This window comes from Habropoda laboriosa, unplaced genomic scaffold (genome assembly GCF_001263275.1).
Source record: "Habropoda laboriosa isolate 0110345459 unplaced genomic scaffold, ASM126327v1 scaffold718, whole genome shotgun sequence".
Classification (NCBI taxonomy): domain Eukaryota; kingdom Metazoa; phylum Arthropoda; class Insecta; order Hymenoptera; family Apidae; genus Habropoda; species Habropoda laboriosa.
The window spans coordinates 671,317-685,057 of record NW_017100942.1 but is presented as its reverse complement, the minus strand read 5'-3'; the positions used below and the strand labels follow the sequence as shown (position 1 = coordinate 685,057).

Genomic DNA, 13,741 nt, shown 5'->3' with positions numbered 1-13,741 from the left:
CTTTGCCTGAGCGTTGAGCGCTTCTCCCCGGATGAACGATCGCCTGGTCGCCATCAGCTGCTGAATGCCGGAGGCCTCGAGTCGAGTTCCTCCAGAACTGTCATGTCAGCCGGAAGAAAAAAAACCGATGTCGACTACAGAGATCAACGTCTTCTCAGACGTGGATCATATCGGACCGAAAAATCCATATGGAGAAAGGGTATGACGGTTCCCTCGATGCGTTTCTCTTCCCTCCCTCCAGGTGTTCCCCGCCTATGTGCTCACGCCTTCGCAAAACTCGATGTTTTGCCGAACCTGTTACCAGGGTGATGACGATCCTTTCGACGCCGACTCGGCCTCGCCGATAAAGACTCGCCACACGCTGATCAATGATCCCACGCTACTCCGACATTGTCGCGTTAGGGGAGAGATTCGCGAGCCCACCTCGTTCTTTTCGTTCGAACTGACCTGCTGGCGAGGTGCTCAGGAGGGCTGGAACAGTCGGTAATCGCGTGATTCCGTTTGCACGCGAATTGTGGGCGCAGTTGTGTGACTCATAGTCGCGTGGCGGTTACGCAAAGCAATGCATACCAAAGCTTTGCGAGGAGTTTTCGGGGGTCGCGACGTGTCCTGCCGGGACGGTCGCGAGTGGAGAACGATTCCAGGAGGGGTTTCGGTGTGCTCGTTGTTGTTGGAAATTTGCGTTTGCTAAATGTTGCGGGAGTAACGTTGATCGAGGGATTCGTTGACGTGGCTGTGATAAGGTTTTCATGTGTTACATTTTTGAGAAGAGTTTTCTTTGATTTTTATGGAAGAAGGCTTCTTCCGTAATCTTCAATGATTTTTTGTTTAATTTTTTATTGCGGCGAAATGGAGGGGGCGAGAAGGTAAGCACGGCACCTTTGTGATTTGGTAACCCTGTTGATTGATATGTTAAAATGTGGCTAATTAAAAAATATTAATACGGAAATTGAAGATTTTCGTAATTTTTCTTATTCCAGTTTTTTTTCTTTTTTGGAATTTAAGTGATTTTTTAGGGGTGACAGCGGGGCTGCCAACTTGAGAATTTGTGTTTTATTTCTTCTATTTTGTTGCATGTGAGATCTTTCATTTCGTTATGTGTGAAATCTTCCGTTTTATAATAAATTGTTAAACTTGGAGTTTGGGAATTTTTTTTAGACTCCGTAGGTGCTTCTGTGAAAATGGAAAATGTTGGAAATAATAGGAAGAAAATGGTAATTAATGTGGTGTGAGGGAATAATGAAGTTTAAACGTGATTGGTGGAATTGTGTAATTTTATAAATCATTAGTGCGATAAATAATGGAGAAATGTTAGATTCGTGCAATTGTTAGATTATCGAACGGTACAGTGCGTGCATATTGATATCAGATGATTACATGCCAGGTGTTCCAGGTGGAAATTTCGATAATTCTATTACATCTACGTAGGAAATCCTGTAATTTTTTAATTTCTGTTACAAATTTTTCTACACAATATTTCGAATAGTAGTATCTACAAAAAATATGAACACTTTGCCTAAAACACCTTGTAGAAACATCAAAAGCTACGAAAGAAAAGTATCTAATTAACATCTCTACGAATCTACAAAGCGAATTACGATTATTCTATTCGACTGATATTCGTTATATTACCTCGTGAATCACACACAAACGTGGTAGTTAGCATTGGTATCCCGCGGACACTCTTAATACGAAATTAAACGAGACCGTGGAAAACGTGCAGCGAACAGGGATGAAATTCAAAATTACGCGGGTCGCGCATGCGCACCGGCTCGCGGGCCAATCACTTGGTTGCTTCGGAGCGGCCGTTCGTCTCTGTCGTAGCGACACTGCGGGTACACGATATGATAGTATTTTTCGAAAAATGTGTCGGTCTTTCACGCACTCATGCATCCGCTTTTTCACGTGAGCCCGCCGCGATCACCGAGTGCTTTATCTCGTGCTTGCCATCGCCGTCGGCGTGAGAATAATGGGCCAGTCGTCGAGCTACACCGGACAGAGAGGTGAGTGTCGATTTTACATCCGTATTCGTAATTGTGTGTTGTTGGCCGCCCCGACGTTTTTTCGAGTTGCACTGCACGCTTGACATGTGTCAACTGCGAGGGCTCTTGACTTTGCTGCCAGCTCCTGCGCAAGTTTCGTTGACTTTTTCCGTGGCATTGCGTCGTTTGCGACGAGAACCTTCTCCGACGTGACTGTGTTTTCCCCGAAATAAGCGGCAGTTTCATTCGGGATTCGTCGATCACGCTTGCTTTGAGGTTATGTCATTTGGTCACATCGATGTAATGGCGATCGTGGGAATCGTTTCGCGTATTCGTTTATACCATCTCATCGCGTTACACGAGACGTACTGCCGTGTTCCGTATCGTCGTCTGTTTTTCCACAGATGCGACGATATTTTCTTTCGTCATCTCGACGGTCCTCTGTTTGGCCGTCATCGATTGTTGATTTAACTGCCGCAGTGGTCGAATCTGCGCAAAGCGATCGTTATTGGCAATAGCGTTCTTTTAAATCCCAGTTTTTCGATCGGTGTCGAAAAGTTTCTTGCCCTGTTCTTCTTATCGCTGCACAAATTCTTCGAATTGTACACACGTCCACGATACCAGGCCGTGCTATTGCATTTGCTTTCTCATCCGTTAAAAATCGTTCTACTTGTCCTGAATTATCTAAATTTTTACGTAATTTTCCACAGATATCGAATCGTTCGTGAGACGAACGAGAACGACCGACAGTTTGTTTATAATCGCTGGTCATGAATGACTTTTGTAGTTTTTAAGTGCTTCACTTTTTCGTTGTACCGTGGATAATAGTAATTGTAGGATTATATGGTAGTTTCAAGTGCAGTACAAATGCTTCCTTGTACAGTAGGGTAACTGTTTACGTCTTCGTTGAAATTTTCTATCAATATCTCGCTAGTTTTATGTGACACGTATGAAGAAATTGTATTAAACGAAATAAATATTATTAGCGACGTTGCAATAGATTAGAAAGATTGTTAATTTTTCTAAGATTCATTCATATTTGATTCTTTATTTCGAGTTGCAAAGTATACTACCCTTACCGACGCGTTCCTTCGGGCTGCCGTACATAAGCGACATCTGTCACAAACTAAAAGCTGTAATTAACCACGTCGGTAATAATGGAAACGTACTATTTTGTAACATTATAAAGTGTAAATAGAGTAATAAAAAATATTTAAAAATTGATCGTTAAGTTATAAGGAAATTTAGTATCTTTCAAGGAAATTTGATTAAACAAAAAAATAAGTAAATAAGTAAAGTAGTTTTTCATTCAAACCCAGTCCCTTTTACATGTTTCATTAGTTGTTTTCTTTTAAGTCCATTTCTGTTTGCAATTTTCTAACCAATATTTAATTTTTATCAATTTTAACGTAAAATAAGGAAATTTTTAAAGAAGTTGTATAAATATAAATGAGTTTCTGTTTTCTTAGTTATTTTTTTCACCTTTTTATTCCACAATGGCATAATTCAACTGTTACTATTTGTACAATTATCGATTAGATTTAAATAATTGTTTGGTCAAACTTTTCTGCAGCATCCTTCCACGAAAAATCAACAATGCACCACGTCTAACTGTCCCAGTATTCATAACGAAATGAACAAACAATAAAGAATATACTAGAATGGGGAAAACTGGAATGTAATCGTTAACCGAGCCAATATTTGAAGAATCACTTCGCGTGGATTAGGGATTATCGCAAAATTTCAAAGAAATATTACTCACACAATATCATCTATCTCATTTTTTTTCCAATTTTCAACTCAACGAAGAATACTCTCTGTAACGAAAAATTTCCAAAAAAATTCAAAGAATTTTTCAAAATAATACAATAGAAAAAGAATTAAATTTTTATTATCTTTAGGAAGTAAAGAAATTCTTGAAATTATCCAAAATATTTCAGCAAAATGGGAGCACTTGTTCCTAAAATTATTTTCTCTTCAAGATTGCCTTTCGTACCAAAAAATCGAAGAATTTTTCAAAACCACGAATAGAAAAAAAAACAAACTTAATAATCTGAACAAAAACGAAAAACTCCTTCATAAACCTCCAAAATATTTCGTCAAAGCAGCAACAAGTGCTTCCAAAATTCCCCCCCAAAATTCTTCAACTCCCGCCAAAAATTTCACTCGCAAATTCCCCCGAAAAAAGAAAAAAAAAAAAAAGAGAACAGTCGAAACGTACCTTATTCTCGTGAGAACACCCAGCTACCGTACATCTCGACCTGGAAAGGAGACTCAAAGCTTCTCCCCCGAAATTCCGCAATAGAACCGGCCGTTTCCCCGCGAATTATTGGTGCAAACAGATCAGCAGCCGTGCTAATTAATCGACAATCGCGAAACGAGACGTTTCCCTTCTGTACAAATATTTTGCCAGCTGCGTTTCTCGCCGCGTTCACCAGCAGCAGGAGCAACACCACCACCACCACCACCACCGGGAACACCTTTCGATTTCGTTTCGTACGGTCGTCGGGCTTGCAAGATGGTACGTGGTAGCGCGAGGCGCAGGTAGTACGCGTACCTTGGCGTGGGCCACAGATGTTATTGTCATATGGCAGACACACGGCTCGGGATTCGGAGCTGTAAAACCGCGACTACAGGTCTACAGAAATTCTGCTGCGGTAGCCGCTATAATATTATCTAATCGACGTCACGCGACGTCGATTTTAGAGGGGGTCTTTTTCGTCCATGTCGACAGAGAAATCTAAGGTTTGTCGTTCGAGAGAATTTCGGGAGTAATTGGAAGATTTGCGGAAGGATTTGGTTGAGGAAGAGGTGTTTTGGTCTGTTGTGTGGGAAAAGTGTATTCTTTTTTGAAATTGTTTCGTTGGAGAGAATTGGAAATTTTGTGGAAGGATTTGGTTGAGGAAGAGGTGTTTTGGTCTGTTGTGTGGGAAAAGTGTATTCTTTTTTGAAATTGTTTCGTTGGAGAGAATTGGAAATTTTGTGGAAGGATTTGGTTGAGGAAGAGGTGTTTTGGTCTGTTGTGTGGGAAAAGTGTATTCTTTTTTGAAATTGTTTCGTTGGAGAGAATTGGAAATTTTTATTTTCGGAGTACTTTCATTTAAATTAGTATTTCAGCGATTTTTTTTCATTTAAGAGAGTTAGACATTTTGTGGGACGATTAAGTTCAATTATATTTATTTTGGGAGTATTTTTTTTCATTTAAGAGAATTGGAAATTTTGTGGAAGGATTTGGTTGAAGAAGAGGTGTTTTGGTCTGTTGTGTGGGAAAAGTGTATTCTTTTTTGGAATTGTTTCGTTGGAGAGAATTGGAAATTTCTATTTTGGAAGTACTTTCATTCAGATCGATATTTTAGCGATTTTTCCATTTAAGAGAATTAGAAATTTAAAGAAGAGGTGTTTCGGTCCATGGTATCAGAAAAATACATTCTTTTTCGTAATTATTTGGTGTGAAAGAATTAGAATGAAATTAAAAATTTTTATTTTCGAATTCAAGAGGATTAGGGGAGGAATTAGATGTTTTGTGGAACGACTCGGTTAAAGAAGGAGTCTTTGGTCCGTAGTATGAAAAAAAATACATCCTTTTTCGTAATTATTTCGTAGGAGAGGATTAGAATTGAATTGGAAATTTTTATTTTGGGAGTATCTTCGTGCGAATCAATTTTTCTTATGATTTTTCTCATTCAAAAGAATTAGGGAGGAATTAGAAGTTTTGTGAAACGACTCGGTTAAAGAAGGAGTCTTTGGTCCGTAGTATGAAAAAAAATACATCCTTTTTCGTAATTATTTCGTAGGAGAGGATTAGAATTGAATTGGAAATTTTTATTTTGGGAGTATCTTCGTTCGAATCAATTTTTCTCATTCAAAAGAATTAGGGAGGAATTAGAAGTTTTGTGAAACGACTCGGTTAAAGAAGGAGCCTTTTCGTCCATAGTATGAGACAAGTACATTTTGTTCTCGAGATTATTTCATACAAGAGAATTAGAATGAAATTAGAAATTTTTATTTTGTGCGTATTTTCATTTAAATCAATTTTTTAGCGATTTTTTCTTCATCTAAGAGAATCAGGAAGGAATTAGAAGTTTTCCGGAACGCCTCGGCTAAAGAAAGGGTCTTTTGGTTCACAATGTTTTCATGGAATTTTCATCCAAGCGAATTAGAAACGTTTTTCTGTGCCAGTTTTTTTATCCAAAAGAAATGTTTCGCGATTTTTTCTTCGTCTAACAGAATCACGAAGAAATTAGAAATTTTTCGGAGCAACTCACTTAAGGAACAAAATATTTTCTCCTGACTCCTTCACCCGGAAGCATTCCAAAGAAGTTCCATGAAAACTAATTCCGCAAGAAACCAACCGAATTACTTTCCCACACCTAGTACAAACACCCCCGACGAAACCAAAGAGAGGAAGAACGAAGAAAACGAAGACACAACGCGAAACAGAAGGCAGCGAAAGAAGAAACCAGAGTAAAATGCAGGAATTTAAAAGTCTCCAAGCTCCGGCGCGTTAACATAATCAATAATACGTTCGCGGCGCTCGCTGACTAATTACCAGCGGAAACGTGGACGGGGTCAAAGGTAAGACTTCCGGGGAACGACAAGGAAAGCTCGTAGACGATGCACCGACTGGGGTTCAGGGCAGCGACCCAGTTCTCATATGTATTTATACCAGAAGACGCTATGCCGGCTGCGTGTGGCCATTTTCGAGTAGCCAAGAGTGAAGGAGACCGAGTGACCAGGGCAAGAGCGAGAAAGGGTTAAAAGAGAGCCGTCTCGTGCGTCACGAGACGCGCCACGGGGGCTAATGAATCTGGAAATTTAATTCCGACTGTGCGGGAAAACCGATTTGACCGGGGACAGTGGCGGTACGAAACCGTCTGTACGGTGTAATTTTATCACCGGTTCCATTATTTATAGATAGGCAACAAGTAATAGAAGACACTTTTTAACCTTCCGTAGTTAGATGAACCTAAAGGCTGATTCACCTTAGCTCGCTTGATCTGTTTAGAGTTGACTTTGGATCGACGTGTTCGGTATAAACACTTGCTGTGAAATTTTTCTTTTTTTGGACGAACTGAAAGTGAAATTAATCGATTTAGAGTAGTTTGGTCTCGCGTGGTCGTTGATCTTTTGAAATTATTTTGGGGGATAGTTCTTTTTAGCTGGGTTTGGGGCAGGTTGATCTGAATTAGGCTCCATTTTTTTAAACGATTGGTAAGAAATTTTAAGTGTAAGTGGTTAATGAGTTAACTTTTTTTGAAAATTATTTACCGAATTTCGGGGTTTCACGAGGGCTGTTAAGTGAACCGTGTTGTTCGTGTTTAAACGCATCGAATGAGTACAGAAACAGCGCAGGTCTCGTGAAATAGGGATGGTGATTTGCAAAATGAGAGCAGAAACACTACAAGTCTGGACTTAAGACGATTAAATACTTGATTTATGAGGGTTCTTAGTTTGAAATGATAGTTTCGTGTGTGGTTATGTGAATTTGCGTTAGAATTCAATTTTTGTACTTGTTTTCGGTGAATCGTGTCGTTTAATACAGAAACGACATAAGTGATCAAAATTGAAGCAGAATAATCATGAAATACTATTGATAAAGGAAATTACATTGCTAAAAACGCACACTTTTCGTAACCATTTTGAACGAAATTACCGTCTTTAATTTTTCAAAGAAGAAAAATAGTTTTTCCTTGTTTATGAAAGGTTAGTTAAGACTTATGCCGTTTCTGATGTCTCCGAGCGAGTTATTTTTGGAATTTTTTAATTGTGAGATGAAGTTTTCACAAATATCAAAAGAAGAATTTTCAGTTTTAACGTTTCACATAAAAAAAGGTGTAAAAATGAAAAGAAAAGTGTTGAATTTTTTTTTTTTTTTTTTTTTTCGTAGAATTGATTAATTCTGCATTTATCAGATTCTATGCAAATGTTCGAACTTTCATTTCGTTGTTTATGCAATCGCACGAGTCGTTAACGAGAAATCGCACATAATAGTATGCGCGAATTTTTCACATTTCCTCGAGCGAGTAGCTGCGAAAGTTTGCAAAACTTTTTCAGCGAAATTAAATGCACACAGAAGTTTGCGGGAACTTCGTTATTAACTGCGACGAGAAGTTTTACAGCTGGTCACTGGACCGTGAAGTCGAGGGAACGAAGTAAGAAGTTCACCGAAGATGTTCACGATCGATCAAGTGTATATCTCTTCGTGTTAGAGTTCTATTAGTCTCTCTCGTCTTTTTTCTTTTTTAGAAAATTAAATTGAACTTGTAGCTACACAGAGTATCGTAACAGGTATATTACTTTGTTTAGCCTAGTGTTTATTCTTAGTTCTTTTCACATTTTACAGAGTTGTTAGATTTATCAGTCAGTTAGATATAACAAAAATTAATCTAAAGCCTTACTAGGAAGTATACATAGCTTTACGTTTAGCTTTACCACTTCTGTTTAGTGAAGATTTAAATGTTTCTGATACGTGACAAAAGGCCCTTCGGCCCCAAGCGGGGTCGTAGGCAATATTAGGTCGTTGCGTAGGAGCATTCTCAGTCCTTGTTAGATTTATCAGTCAGTTAGATATAACAAAAATTAATCTAAAGCCTTACTAGGAAGTATACATAGCTTTACGTTTAGCTTTACCACCTCTGTTTAGTAAAGATTTAAATGTTTCTGATACGTGACAAAAGGCCCTTCGGCCCCAAGCGGGGTCGTAGGCAATATTAGGTCGTTTCGTAGGAGCATTCTCAGTCCGTGTACAGTGCTCTTACCATCAAGTAGAAAAGCGAACCTTCTGTGGGTGAATAACACGTGATAGTAAGTTTAATAGCAATATATCTTATAGCGATAATTACACAATAACGATAAAGGCACGTAAAAAGGAATAATGATAAGCTGATCAATGGTCTCTTATCCTTCTTCTCGAATATCCTCACGCACGCTTTTATGTCATTAACAACGCGGTTCTACTGTTTTACTCCCTGTTTCTCTCTGTGACCCGCTCGTTTCCCTAATCTCGAGATGATTCGAGTATCACCCATATATCATGTCTATCCTAGATCCTTCACAAAAATTCAAAAACGAACACACGACATACACGCCATCACTCACAACATATTATTAAAACCAAATACACACCTTCGTTGTGTCTAATAAAAGTTTATAGTTTAAAATAAGGATTGTTAATTATTTAACAACCAGCAACTCCCATAATCCAATAAGGGTAACATACTTCTGTGTTAGGAAAAGAAAATTGTTGGAGTATCCAATTGAATTATTTGTATGATTATAAAGAATTGTTATTATTTATGTAATATAAAAAGTTATGAAATTTAAAATGCAATAATTTCTTTGTATTTACTGTAGTTTTCGAAATGTGCAGGAAAATAGGAAAACGGAAGTTAATCTTTAAAGGGTGTTTTCATTCTGAAAAACCAGCAAGTAGCAAGAAAAGAGAAATTGTGTGGTACTTCTATTGAGGTCCTTTACAAATCTGCAGAGTTTAAAAAGTATCAGGAGTTTTGAGTTACTGAGGTTCCCTTTTCAATGATATTCGTCATGAAATATGATAATAATAAAAAAAAGATCTAATAAATAGGAGAAAAGAGTATCATCGAACTCTAGTAAATTTCTGCATGATATAAAACAATTCCCTGATACTTTCATCGAGGTTCCCAAAAAACCTGCAAAATTAAAAAAAAAATTGAAATTCTCGAAATTCTCTTATCAGTGACATTCGTCACAAACCACGATAATAATAATAAGAGTGGAACAGTGGTAAATTTCTCCATGACAAAAAAAATTTACCTGATACTTTCAGTGAGGTTCCCAAAAAACCTGCAAAATTAAAAAGAAATTGAAATTCTCGAAATTCTCTTATCAGTGACATTCGTCACAAATCACGATAATAATAATAAGAGAAAGTATCGTGGAACAGTGGTAAATTTCTCCATGACAAAAAAATTTACCTGATACTTTCAGTGAGGTTCTCAAAAACCTGCAAAATTAAAAAAAAATTGAAATTCTCTTATCAGTGACATTCGTCATAAAATCTGATAATAATAATAGGGAAAAGTATCGTCGAACAGTGATAAAAAAAATTTCCTGCTTCTTCATTTGAGGTTTCCAGAAACATCTGCAAAGTATCAAAAAAATCGAAATTTTCGAAATTCCCTTATCAGCGACATTCGTCACAAACCGCGATAATAATAATAATAAGAAAAAGTATCGTGGAACAGTGGTAAATTTCTCCATGACACAAAGTGCCAAACAGCTTACGATTTCCGAGCACCTGAAATCCCCTCGTGACCGATGACGTTCTCGTCTCGAGACCCGCGTGCCTTGCACAATCTCGAGCGTTTCGACCGCATTGCTTCGCTCGATCGCCAAGTTTCCCAGATTCACCACGGTGTTTTCGACTGGTTGGTTAGCGTGTCCGTCGTTGGAGTTTCCTACGGAGAGAAAGACAATCTATAAATCTCAGCTGGCGGAGAGATCCTCCCACGTAACTCGGCCCAGCTGATCTCAGGCTGTGGAGCCTCCATGTTGTACAATGAGCTGCCTTTTAAACCGCCCTTTTGTGCAATTGGTAAAGAAAACCTGGAAAACTCTGGTCGCGATTTAAAGCCAGTTCGCCAGGAGAAGAGGGGATTTCGTTGTGCAAGAATCACCTGAGCGACATCCTTTGTCCAGCTGGGCTGAAGGCTGCGATCAGGGTAGCACTCTGGGAACGTTGCAAATTGTGGAAATCGCGTAAACAGTGGATTAGTTTGTTGAAATTCTGGAGAAATTCGAGTTGAGCGTAGATTCTTCGGTTTGGTGGACTTTTTGGAGATTCGATCGATTTGGATTTTTGGGTATTGGGAACGTTGCAGAGTTGGTGGAAATTGCGTTAACTGTGGGTAAGTTTGCTGAAATGATGGAGAAATTTGAGATCGTGTTCACAGTGTTCTTTGTTTCAATTTTCGAGGAAGAAATCGAGGATTAATTTGTCTTGCAATCCTTATTAATTAACATCCTAACGAGAAATTACTTTATTCTAAAAATATAACTTACTTAAAAAAGTTCATTTTTGCATAAAAAAAGCAAAAGTAACTTCATTTAACCAATTTCCAAGGAAATAGTGAAGGATTTAATTTACTTTGTAATCCTAATAATTAAGATCTTAAGAAGAAATCACTTATTTAAAAAAGTACTCGAAACAAATTTGTCAAAAAGACAAATTACTTATTTAAAGTTATTTAAAATAATTCTCTCGAAGAATTCGTCACATGTTTGAATGAAGAAACATGTAAATAAGAAACTATTTACGAGCTGCGTGTCCCAGTTCAATTTTAAGAATCAACAGAACCAAGACAGTTTCTCCAGAAAGAGGCAATTATCTCGCCTCGTTCCTCAACCCGTTTCTACCACTTACCTAAGCAAAACACATAGAAAGCTTGCCGGTAGTGTGATTACGTCGAATCGATTTGCAATCCGTGGATTGCGCGAGCATTTAACGGGCTCGGTGTTCCGTTTCGTGGCCGGAAAGCGGTCTAAATTAATCCGTTGATCGTAAATAAATAAGGCTAACGCGAATGGCAGAAATCGAAGCCGTGATCAGTACCAAAACTGCGAGACGTTTTGTTTCCGTCATTTCGATCCACGTGAAATGGACGATTTCGCGCGAAGCACGCACCGTTCGATCAAAATCATTCGTCGATAAACCTCGTCTCATTTGCTCGAAGCCGCTGCGAAATACAAGCCATCGTGCAACGTGCGTTATTCGTGAAAAATGGCACGCTTCTCGGTTCTCGCATGCGGGAAGATAAGGTTGTTCGTTTTACGAGCCGAGGATTCCATTCAATCGTCTTTTATCACGTGAATTTCTTACCTTGTCATACTTTGTACCTTTATTTGTATCTTCTACATTGTATTTATCTTCGATCCTACACCTGTTTTGCTTCTTTGCGGTTATCGCTGGAGCCTGTGATGGTCGTCGTGTACAATTAGAGTCGTTTAAGGGGAAATGCCAGGTGTGGAATACCGCGTTTGTTAAATAAATTATTACTTTCTTTTTGGATAAATTTAGATTTTTCCATCTTTTCTTGCGAATTCTAAAATTTTGGGTTATCGAGAAATTCGTCGGGTGTGAAAAGTGAGAAAAATATCGTAATATACTATAAATAGAAGATTACAGAACACTGTTCTTTTTTTTTTTTTACATAAATTTAGATTTTTCGATTAGCCTTTTTTCCGAATTCTAAAATTTTCCAATAATCGAGAAATTCGCTGCGTGTTAAAAATAAGAAGAATATCTTAATTTTAATATCAAAGCCTCCTCTTAAAGATAAGAAAAATATCTTAATATAAATAGAAGATTGTAAAATATAGTTTTCTTTTTTAATAAATTCAGATCCTTCCATCTCCTTTTTTCGAATTCAAAAATTTGCAGAAATCGAGATATTCGAAATATTGCAATTTTGCTCTGATATTGATTGCTTGAACTCAAGATTAAAATACAGAAGAATTTACGAATTTTTATATTTAAGAATTTTATAGATCAACCGCAGAATGTACAGAAATGTTGATCAATGCTACGATTTACACACGTTCTCACGGCACTCGACCATAAGACGCGTGCAATGAAGTTAAAAGGCGGACATATCGGTATAAGAAACGGCGGTATCTCGGCTCCAAAAATATCTATCGCGTTAGAGATACGCGTGCACATAGGCCTGTATTTCACGTAGGAAGGCAGACACGTGTGTACGCGACGCGTGCTTCAACTATGCATATGCCAACACCACGTATTTCCGTGTTCATATGGGCCATCGTCCCCGAAGCCGTCTGCTACTTCCGTCTGCCATCCGCTTTCCTTAATACGAGCGTTAACATCCTTTGATATCGCGTTAAATAATCACGCGCAAAGATAGATAAAGAGGCTTCGGCTAGTTTTGTTTCGTTCCGTTTTCGTTTCATCGCGGTATCACCCCTCCTGTCTGCCAATCTTTCTCATTTCTCGGAGTGTTTCGAAATATCTGGAGCTATGTGTGCTTGTTTCTTATATTTTGATAATTTTGCGATCGACTTCTCGCGATCGTAAAAGCAAATCTTCAGTGTCAGGTTTGCTTCTTGCTGTTCTTCAAGGGTAATCGAATTTAATTGTCGTTCGCTATCTTAAATTAAAAAAAAAAACTATTTCTCTGAAAATTTTTAACGCGAAAATCAAATTTTCTATCTATCAATTTTTTTCATTTTTCAGAATGTTTTGAAGTATCGAATTCTCTGATCGCGAAACGAAATAAAATTCTCTCACGAAACAACCCTGAGAAACACTTCATTTCTTCGTCGTCTTCTTTACATTTCTCCGTTTCCCAACGCAAATCAAATTGAATCATCGCTCAAATCTCAAACCCCCAAAAACCGTCAATTACCCAAATAAAACAGAATTCAAGACACGATGTTCTCCCGAAACCGTCCCACGTAAAAGTCCAATAAAATCCTTCCACGAGACAACCCTGAAAACCGGTCCATTACTCCAGCGGTTTGCATTTCGCCGTTTTCCCAGCGCAAAATAAAAGTCTCCCGCTACCTGAAGGAACAAAAAAAAAAAAAAGAAGAAGCTAGCGGTTGAAACGACATAAAGAAACTTCATAGATTTACAGAGACGGAAGCATGACCAGCGAAAAGAAAGAAAAACCGTGGAACGAGAAAACGCAAAAAAGGAAAAAAAGAAAGAGAGACATGAAAGGGTTGTGAATAAAAAATGAAGACGAAACGAACGGCGGCGA

The 13,741-nt window shown here is 38.1% G+C and overlaps 1 protein-coding gene across 1 annotated transcript in view; it reads left to right on the top strand.

Annotated features, from left to right (window-relative positions):
- Positions 1-1,813: 1,813 nt before the first annotated feature.
- Positions 1,814-13,741, top strand: part of LOC108577639 (protein neuralized) — a 145,940-nt gene continuing 134,012 nt past the window's right edge. The window contains exon 1 of the mRNA XM_017940817.1: positions 1,814-2,003. Within this exon, the coding sequence (XP_017796306.1) occupies positions 1,970-2,003 (34 nt within the window). The 5' untranslated portion in view covers positions 1,814-1,969. The remainder of the gene's footprint in view (positions 2,004-13,741) is intronic.